The sequence below is a fragment of the Neomonachus schauinslandi genome, chromosome 8 (genome assembly GCF_002201575.2).
Source record: "Neomonachus schauinslandi chromosome 8, ASM220157v2, whole genome shotgun sequence".
Classification (NCBI taxonomy): domain Eukaryota; kingdom Metazoa; phylum Chordata; class Mammalia; order Carnivora; family Phocidae; genus Neomonachus; species Neomonachus schauinslandi.
Genome location: NC_058410.1, coordinates 70328400 through 70339413, shown reverse-complemented (window position 1 = coordinate 70339413; position 11014 = coordinate 70328400). Strand labels below are relative to the sequence as shown.

Here is an 11014-nt window from a genome sequence, read left to right as displayed (position 1 = left end):
TGCTTTGTGCTTTCCCCCCATCCCCCTATACTCCAAAAAGAAAAGGTACAAACTACACCCCCCATGTCAATCCAACTTCTTGATTTCTCAGGAAGAAAAATCAAGGATTTTCCAAGTCCTTATGCTAATTCTAGAATGCAACAAAACCAGATGGATTACGATGGGGTATGGCTGACAGGCAAGATAATGCCAGCAACAGAAAGGAACAGAAATCATTAGTTAAAAGAAAGGGACACATAACAAAGCAGATACACTTTCTATTATTTTAAATCAGTAGTTTTATTACAATACACACTGACACACAGTTAGAGAAGGAATGTCCTGACATTTTCTGAGCATTTCACGGAAAGCAAATGTAACCATCCAGGCAGTCGAGTCATCCACATCTTTTCCAAATTCAAAGCAAAAGCTTTTATATTTGATAACTCAGGAAAGCAAAGTTTTCTCATTCTTGTCTACGAAACTTCAGTGTCAGAAAACAGTTATTGTGAAGTGGACCGAGAAGGAAGGATTTCTTTCCTTCTTGCTGTCCCAGTCCCTGCCTCTCGAGTTTCCCCCTTGACTTTCTACATGACTTTTTACGATACTGCAGATGAGAGTGTGTTCAGGGGCCAAATGTCATCTACTTATTAGGCCGGCTATTATACTTCACTATAATTGAAAGGAAAGAACAAATTAAGAAAATTAAGTCCTGGAAAATGCACAAAGGCAAGGAAAAAATATCTGGGTGTATTAAAAATGAGATGCTCTTTTCACATAACTCATTTAAAAGGTTACAATTACCATAAACATTTAACTCCATTAAAGATCACTGGCAAAAACTAGCTCTTATACCTGCAAAAGGGCTCTGCATTTATACAGGCTCGGAAGAAAGCAACATACCACGTGAAATGAGTCACTAATCCTGGTGAAGCAGGCATCAGACTATTGGGAGTTGCATAGGTGTTTTTTCAGACCCATTTTGTACAAGACACTATGGAACCTTGACAAATTTCCACCTTTCAGCAGTCACTGTGGCAGTCAGGTGTTTTATTCCCTTTAGTGCCCAAACACACAAAAGCACTCCAGGAATGAAATACTAGTAACTGACATTCTGGATACGTTCCCTACACATTACATAACTTGGAAAGAACAAAGGAAAAAGCCCAAGCATGACTCCAGTATTTCATATAGAAAAGCACTGCAGGAGAAAACTTTGTTTAAAAACATTAAAACTCAGGTGAATATAAATACATTTTTGGTTAATCTGTGCTATAGCATATAGAAATCCTGTCAGATATTCAGTCTGCTGGGTAACTCATTTGCATTTTTCATGTCTGACTGTATTAGTAGAATATACACTGATGCATATACTGACATATATATACATATACATATATAAAATTCAGATCATGAAATTTTGTTTTAAATACACGTACTTAAAACCTCTACCTCTAAAAACAAATACATTAGCCTCTAATAGGCTAATTCTCAGAGTTCCTTCACAAACCAATCAGAACACAGCTTCTCAACAATGGCAGACGACCAATTAGCTGCTCTTTAAATCCATTATCTATCAGTGAGTGTTTTAAAATTCAGATGTATAACAGAAATAGCATCCCCAGCACAGAACACAGATAGAATCCTGGCTTTGAAAATAAATGTCTTGGTTTCCTTGATGTTTAGTTCCTACAGATGTCTACTCTTTGCCTCTGCATTTATCTAGCAGTGGGAGAGCATTTTCTAGTGACAGCATTCTATTCCATTGGCACTACCTTCTAATCAAAGGAGTCGGCTGGCATTTCCTTTGCCGTTTTGTTCAAGGGAACTAACACGACATAGTTTGTATTTGATATCACTCCCATAATCACAGTGAGTTGTGTGTTTTAATGTAATTTACAATGTGCCAATACCACTGAGGTAAAGCAGAAGTAGCCCTGGCGTTTTTAAAGGGGAAAAAAAAAGTCTCCCAGGAGAACAACACATAAAAGGGACCTGGTGGTGTATATCTAAGTTCTACGAAGTAACTCAAAACTACTGCCAGAATGGACACATTGGATATCTGGTATTTTCGTTCAAAGAAGAGAAACATGAAAACACTCAATATACTTCCTTTAGAAAGGATGCAACTCACAAAAACGGGGCTTTACTTTTTTACTTTTACATCTCAAAAAAAAAAAAAAAAAACAACTTCTTAAAATGATATAAGCCAGACCAAGTTGTTTAATATAATACAATACTTAACAACCTTGTCATTTGTTTTTGAATACAAGAATCTCAGAAATGTAGGAAATCCATGATAAGTGATAGCAAGAATGTTTAATGCCATTGCCTAGATTTTTTTTAAAAGGAAAATTTACCATAGTTGAAATACAACTTCTAAAAAATACAGTGTTTTATGCGCTCACAGTTCCAGATTACTAACTTTATAAATTAAAGGTGAAAGTTATCCATATACAAACAAGGCCTCTTTTTCATTGATTTCAATCTCGATTAAACCTTTGGATATTTCAATCTTCAAATTCACAAGGTAAGGCTGAGTTTATCAGATATAAATAAAATGTTTAAAGTCCACGATGTATTGTAGCACTAAAGAAACAAATGCATCAAATATTTACAGGCTGGCTACAATACTTTAAAAAAAAAAAAAATTCAAATGTGTATCAACATCAAGCCACACTGTTTTTCCAATTTCTCTGGCTGCAAAAATGGGGCAACAGCATTTTTTCTCACTCATTTTTCCTCTCAGTCCTTAAGTCAGAGGCAGGTCTTAGGTCAAAGGGCGAGGTCTTTTGGGAGGTGGTGGAGGCATGAGCTCTGTGTCAGGGTCCAGATGATGCTTTCGCTTCTGTCCTTGAGAAGCTGCCGCACATCTGTCGATGAACTCAAACAGCATCTCCTTGGTGACCGGGTTGGAGATGCTGTTGCACACAGCTGTGGACAAAGGGAGACACGGGTCTCACGTGAGGGTTAATTAAGGCAGCTGACTCACCCACACAGGGCGATGCGAAAGGGGAAAGGTTTTCATCCCAATATGCTAAACGCTTTCAGTTCACCAACTGGGGTGACACGCTTCCCCCAGTAAACGATTCTCCGCCCTCCCCTGCCCCCAAAATGAGTGCTTCTCTGGTGGCTACTTTTTCTTGTACCGTGAATTTTAAACCAAAACTTTAAGTGTTGGACTTACAACCACACCTTCACTATGGTTTTCCACCTCTCCAAAACTCTTTTTATAGGATTTTAACGTACCACAACCATCGTCTATACTCAACCAAAACTTCTACAGAAAACGTGTGCTATCATCCTTCAGTCGTATCTGTCAGAAGGAAACTCCACCCTGTCATGATGGCACCAGCCACTGTTTCCACTGAACAGGGAGGCGCCACTGTAGCTGGCAGATCATACTATTTTATTTTAGTAACTTGTTTAAGTAAGGTATTCTAATAAAATTATGAATAAATATGACATCTTTTCTTATGTGATCAAAATTGACCACCAGTCCTTTGAATTGTATTTATATATTTAGTTTGGGGGGAAAAAAGGACACTGGCTTAATTATTCCTATTTTCAAAGTTAACTCATCTTGTCTGAACACAGATGCTAGTTCCAACAGAACCCTTAAATGTACAATAGTAACTTTCATAAACTGCAAAACTGAAACTGGCAATTTCTGTAGTTTCTCATAAGCTTATCATATAATCAGCATCATCACTGACTGAGCAGTCTAAAAGCACACGATTCTATTAACCTTTAATCTTGGTTTTTATCTGTTTTTTTTTTTCTCGGCTTCACTAAAAATGCAATCCAGAGCAACCAGTTTACCTTATAAGATTAATTAATTTGTGTTGTTCTCCATGAAAGTAACTTACTATTCTGAATTCCCAAAGCACTTATATTATACCCAAAGAACTCTCTGAAGGATAGCATAGCAGGTTTCAGGAGGGTTTTTTTTTTGTTTTTTAATGGTTTTCATTTACTTTGTCCTCCGTTGTTTGTAAAGCTATTTTAGGAGCTGGAAATTACATTTTCCCCCTGCTAATTTTGTCTTTTACCATCTGGCAAACAATGGTTTTTGTAGTTCTGAATAGATCTGAAATTATCATGGCTTTTGTTGTTGTTGTTCAACAAATCCAACTTGTATACAGCCCATTATCCTGCCCTTTACACGTCTCCTTTGGGTGCCTGGGCACAAGCCCACAGGCCTAGAGACGGGAATCTACAAGCCAGCTCGAGTCAACAGTCACAGCCCCTTTCCCAGCCAGCAAGCACAGGGGTCCGAATGACCCTATGCCCCATCAAGCAGAACACCAAAGACAGCACATTTTGATTCTAAAACCCTAACGCGCACTCGCTCTCTCTTTTAATGTAGCAAACATTGGTAGGTTGTCATACTCACCCATGGCAGTGTTGTACGCATTAGGAAAACTTTTGTCTGTTCTCTGTCGCATGAAGACCCAGCTGTTATTCTCAAATTTGCATTCTATAATTTTGTTGTCATACTGTTTTAGTTCTTTTGTCACCTGTTTTAAAAGAGAATTGAGGAAAATATTTAAATCATTCAAAAGGCTTTTTGCTCCCACTATGTGACAGACACATTAGGGAATGCCAAAAACACCTCAGTAACTCTTCACGCAGAGCCTTTTGTCATCGGAAGTGTCTCACCAAGCCTAAGGATATGGTGTGCACTCCCTTGTACACATGCTCATTAATCCGACATTTTATAAATAGTCGTGAAAACGGCTGTCAATATATAGCAATTAAAAGAGGCTAAGCAGAAACCAGCCACTTCTGGGCCAAATGCAAATAGGTTACCATAGGGACCAATGCCTTCAATATTTCTGCGTCCCTATGGCTTTCAGAAATTGAGGATGCTGCTTAGGTCTGTCAGCTTTCAGAAGGGTCTCACTGTCTAAATTCCTATGTCAAAACCTAAGAAGTTCCCTTTACTAGTTGAAAGAAAAAGTTACACACAAAAAGTAAACATTAGGATCAGATTCAGGTAATGCACATCCTAAGTATTTTGCTTTTCAAGAAGTAATAACTAATCCAAACTCTAATCTTTAGGTTAGTTACCCTTTCCATCTCCAAACTACTATGAACATACAGATGAAGCTACTTTAGATTTTAGTTTGGTTGGTTTTTTTGGCTACTTCACCTCAGATGATTGAATATGAATTACAACTTACTCTATCAAAGCTAACGAGTATCCATGGTAACCATAAAACCTTTTAAAAGATATTTCATCAGGCTGTGAGGATAGTTTTCATAAATAGGAACCTAAGCTTATCTTTGCAGTTTTCAAATCAAATGCCAGTCATGGTAATATTTTAATTCTGTCCTCATCTTTCACAGCTAACAACTTTTCCTCACAATATGGTAGATTGCAATCATTTAAACTTCATTAGCATTATTTGAAATGCTCTCATTTTTCTACCCGCAGATTCAATACCACCTAGGAATACGAAGGGAAGCAAATTTTTAAAAGATGCTTTCAATTCACAGATTAGGCAGTGCACGTCTTCATAAAAACTATCAAATTGTATTCCTTTTCCCTTAATGAGTATTGCATTTGATTGGATTATTTGCATCTTCAACAAATCCAACAGGACCAATACATTCAGTGGCTCTGGAACAGACATGCCCCAAAAAATGATGTTCCACTTAGCAAACTTGCTAGAATTATTCTCAAATATTCATTATTCTAATCTCAATTCCCCTCCCTTTCTTCCTAAAGATCCACCTCCTTTTACTTTTGATACATTATCTATAGCCAAGTATTAGGCAACTTATTCAGCTAGATAACCACATTTATCACATGTAGGGTCTAACAGAGCTGAGTTTCTAAACCTTTCAGAGTCTCCATTTTATAATCCTAAAATGGGCAAAGGAGTTCCTAATTTACTGGGACACTGGAAGAACAATAAATGAAAGTACCTGGCACAGAGTGGCCAACGAGTAAAATTCTTAATTAAATATAAAATTAGGAAATAACATACTGCTTTCAAAAAAAAAAAACACTTTATAAGTAAATTCACTAAAGAAACCAGGATGACATGGAAAGGTATGCTTTGAAAACAGGTGTCAAGAAAATTATATTGTATGTACTACACAAGACAGGCTTGTATCAACAACGTGCAGTTCGTACTTTTACTGACCCTCAATTGTAGTAAGTCTTTATCATATAGCTCATCATTCTTGTGTTCCTGGTTTCAGAATTGCTATAAATTATGTGCTGCTCGATCTGACTACAGCAATTAAGCAGCATTATTAGGTATCTGTGTATCTATTTGGACATGCACTAACAATAACTGGGAAACAGCTTTCTGAAAAATGCATGCACTTGCCATTATACTAACTGAAATTATGTCCATGTTCAAGAACAATTCATTGTTCTTTATTGATCACATCAGTTATATTCCCAAGGTAGACACACTGCAAGGTACTCATTTGGTTCGGCAGTAAAATATACTTAACTGACAGAAATAATACTTCTCATATGTGCACAAACTAAAGACAGTTGTCACTAATGATCAGATCAAGAGAATGAGGAAAACTCATTCTACAAGGGAGGAGTTTAATTTTAGTATCCAAATTCTAATTCTCTGACAATAACCATCCTCAGCCAATTACGTATTATTATTTACTAAAATAAGACCCTGTTCGGCCTTCTATAATCAACTCTGTTACTCTAGTTTGAGCTCATAAGAGCTTGAAAGTAATAAGAAAATATTTATAAATCAGGATTTCATATCTGTACTAATAATTATACTGAATTAATGAATTTTACTGTTTTTTTTTAAAAGAGCAATGAATATACAATGTATTTTATACTGAAAAATATTTTGTTCATGTATCCATCTTGTTCAGTACCACACTCTTTATACGGTTTGAATCTACCAATAAAATGAGGTTAAGAGACAGTCCAATGAAACCGGATCTAGTATCTCTGGAGGTGGTTTTTTGTTTTGTTTTGTTTTGTTTTTTAAGAGAGGGAGAGAGAGAGACAAAGAGAAGGGAGTGGGGAGGGGCAGAGGGAGATAGAGAATCTTAAGCAGGCTCCACACCCAGCACAGAGCCTGACACGGGACTCTATCTCACAACCCTGAGATCATGCCCTGAGCCGAAATCAACTGGGCCACCCAGGTGCCCCTAATGTCTCTGGAGATTTTAAATTAGCAGCTCAACAATAATACCTGCAACAAAGAGCCCAAAGTAGAGTCAGGTACAATCACAGGTGCTGCACTCTGCACTATTCTTACAGAACACTTCCTGTAACTTAAATGCTAGGCAAATACCTACACTTCCAAGTCACAAAAGGCAAACCATCAGTGTTGGCTGAACTGACCTATACGGAACAGGCAAAGTTGCATTCCTATTTCTAGTAGTGGGATAAAACTCTAAAACTTGCTGTCCCTGTTTCGGGAGAGCTGTTTTTGCTATAAAGAGCTCATCTTGGGGTGCCTGGATGGCTGTCGGTTAAGTTTCCAAATCTTGCTTTTGGCTCAGGTCATGATCTCAGGGTCATGAGAGCAAGCCCTACGTTGGGCTCTGCACTCAGCAGGGCATCTGCTTGTCCCTCTCTCTCTGCTTCTCCCCACACTTGTGCTCTCTCTCTCTCTCTCAAATAAATAAATAAATAAATAAATAAATAAATAATAAATAAATAAATAAATAAATAAATAAATAAAATCTTTTTTTGAAAAAAAGAGCCGATCTTTCTTTTCTAGAGAGACTGCACAAAGGGTGGAGGGGAGGGGGATTTCTCTGAATTAATTTGCTCTGGAGACACTTTAACAAATATCCTTAGACTGAGAAAGCCATCAGTGAGTTGTAGTGATTCTATTTTTAACTTTTAATTTTGAAATAATTTTAGATTTACAGAAAAGCTGTGTATAGATGGTATAGAGAGTTCTAGTATTCCTGTCACCCAGCTTTCCCTAATGTTCACATTTGATGTAGTATGGTGCATTTATCAACTCAAAGAAATTCACACTGGTACAACACAATTAACTGAACTGCAGACTATTCAGACTTCAGTTTTTCCACTAATGTCTTTATCTGTTCCAGGATCCCATCTAGGAAATCACACTGCATTTAGTCATCATGTCTCCTTAGTTTCCTCTGATCTGTGACAGTTTCTCAGACCTTCCTTGACACTTTCGAAGAGTAGTAGTCAGATATTTGTAGAATGTTCCTCAAGTTGGAATTTTCTGATGTTTTCTCATGTTTGGACCGAGGTTTGGATTTGGGGGACAAATGCCAAGAGGTGAAGTGCCTTTCTCGTGTAATATCTGGGGGGGGGGTGATATCATGACTTATTACTGGTTGATGCTAACCCTGAGCACTTCGTTAAGATGGTGTGTGCCACGTTTCACTACTGTAAAGTTACTACTGTTCTCCTCTTCATACTCTATCGGTTAGTTATGAGTCACGATGAACAAACAGCCCCACTCAAGGAGAAGGGAAGTAAACTCCACTTCCTGGAAGGAAGAGTAAAGTTGTGGACATTTATTAAAACCACTACAGACATTACTAAGTTTCTTGAGAGAGATATTTTGAGACTATACAAATACCCTGTTTCTCCTTAAAGTTTTGCTCATTAATTTTAGCATTCCTCCATGAATCTTGCCCGCACCAATTATTCCTGTGCTGTTCTGCTGGGGTTTTCTCTTTTCTCCATCCCTTCTACATTTATTATCTGGACTTTTTCTGTAAGGAACACTTGTCCCACTTCCCTCATTTATTTATTTGCTTATTTGTATCAGTATGAACTCATGGATATTTATTTTATTCTTTGGTTTATAATAAAATACTCCTGTCATTTATTTTGTTGGTCAAATTGTTCCAGTTTTGGCACTGGGAATTCTCTCGGATTGGCTCCTGTGTCCTTTTAATTTGCTTCCATTTTTACTTACTTACCTTCTTATTTTCAGCATTTACTTTCTGGCAATTCAAGAGCTTACTCTCCAGGCTCATCTTTGTATTTTTTCTGCCCCAGCCCTAGAATCAGTCATGAGGTCCTCTATCAGCATTTTATACGAACAACATCACTCCTCAACAGTCCAGGAGGCTATGCTAAGAAAGTACTGTCACTACCTGTTCAGGTCAGAATTTAAAAGTATTATTGAGGGAAGGAGAGAGAGAGAACGACAACGAGACTCTGAAGATGAATATACGTTTTACTTAGAAGTTTCATGCCATCTTTTGTGAACTGCTCTCTGGAGCTAAACTAAGTTGGCCATTTTTTCATTTTGAAGTTATAATTCTACTCTTTGGTAATTCAAGTTCTACCTCTATAGAGTTACAGAAGGTCAATTTTAAAAACATATCTTAAGTAGATGAAACAAAAATCTTATTTTCATGTAAATAACTTCAATTTCTAGTACTTATAAAGACATAGAAAATAAGGTAAGTCAGAAATGAAATGGAATTATAAAAGTTTTCCTGAGGTGTCAGAACAATACAAATAGCTTAAATCTGAATTATTAGATAAATAATCTTTTAGAAATACTACATTATAGTAGGGCCTTGATATATTCCTTTTAGAAAGTACATCCACTACTGGAGAAAGTAAAACATCTGACAAGTTACCCTCCTTAAAAAAAATGTTACACCTACCACTACTATTATTTATAAATAACATACTTCCCATCTGCTAGGCTGGAAACAGAGTAGCAGGAAGTCTCTCCCTTGGGAATGGTGGGGTCTTCAAGCCCTTCAATCAGCCATTCAATTAATCAAAGCAGCCAATAAAAAGAAGGCAACTAGAACTCTGCCTTATTTATCCTAAAGGTCATTACAGACAAGTCACAACTCCAGGGTATGAAATTCCCACTAAATTACGGATTATTACCTTCCAGTAAAGTCATAGTTAGTTAGTTAGTTAGTTCTTACTCAAAATATAACAAATCTTCATACAGAATAACAGACATACAGATAAAACAATGATATGCTGGCAATGGTTACTGGTGGATGGTAGAATTAGGAATGACTTTCACCGGTGTCATGCTGTATTTTCCATACTTTCTATGTTAATATGTGCTTAACTTTCATATTTTTAACAATGAAAGATTCCTTAAACAACTATTTCATAAAAGAAAATAAATACCCAGTTGGTTTTTAATGCAGTGGTACAGAAAAATAAGAGATAAACATTTATAGAAAACAAAGTCTTCGAATCAGGCCCCAAGACCACAGTTCCCAAACTGTGCAATGAGGTATCCTCATGTGCTGCAACAAACTCACAGAGGTACTGTGGGATACTTTAAACTTTTGGGGTAACAGTGGCATGTGTTGGACACCATGCAAACTGTTAGCTGGAGGAAGTTCACAATTTCAATATGAGATTCCTTGAGATGACATTATACCTTTGCAAAGCTGAGTTTTGGGTAATTACTGTGATAAAAACCAAGTACCACAAAAATCAGTGTGGAACAATAAATGAAGTTGGTGGGGTATAATCTGACTCCAAGGTTTGAGAAGTTATGCAATCCTTAACTGGTGCTAAGTTGTTAAAATCTAGATACTTATTAAATTGTTTGGCTCCGTCCTTTCAATCAATGGAGGTGTTAGGTATTTCTTTTGGCTTAGAGATGCTGTGTATGAGGCAAAATGAACCAAGAAAGTTTCATAGCCTCTACCCTAAGGCCTTTTCATTCATTTCATTCATTCATCCTTCCCCAGATCCTAGTCTCTAAAGCCACATGTAAGCTTGTATCTAGCACTTAGTGGAAACCAACCAGAGTAGTGAACAACTTTGCCTGCGGTGTAGAATATAGATCATGGTAGAGAATGAAAATTTCTATCAAGTTAATCTCATTGGTTTTGATCTAGATCACTAAAATATGTATTCCCCATTGATCTCCCCATTGTCAGCACGGTACCCAGTCCCGGAGAGATCCTCAGAGAGGATGTTAACCAAATTCAAGAGAATTGTGAGCTTCAGCTTATCAAACCAGTTTGTACTGTTTGATGGCTGGTTAAGTAAAGTAAACTAGTACTATCTCTAGCCTTTCTCTGCCTCTTTCCTCCTTTC

General features: G+C 37.1%; 1 protein-coding gene across 2 annotated transcripts in view; it reads right to left on the bottom strand.

Annotated features, from left to right (window-relative positions):
* Positions 1–231: 231 nt before the first annotated feature.
* The window catches only part of RNGTT (RNA guanylyltransferase and 5'-phosphatase), a 314738-nt gene continuing 303955 nt past the window's right edge, over positions 232–11014 (bottom strand). Inside the window, exons 15-16 of one of the 2 annotated variants that reach the window (XM_021693072.2) lie at positions 4376–4499; positions 232–2913 (exon numbers count right to left, since the gene is read on the bottom strand). In XM_021693072.2, coding sequence (XP_021548747.1) covers positions 2750–2913; positions 4376–4499 — 288 coding nt within the window. In that variant the 3' untranslated portion in view covers positions 232–2749. The remainder of the gene's footprint in view (positions 2914–4375; positions 4500–11014) is intronic. The other variant, XM_044917197.1, reaches the window with a different exon arrangement.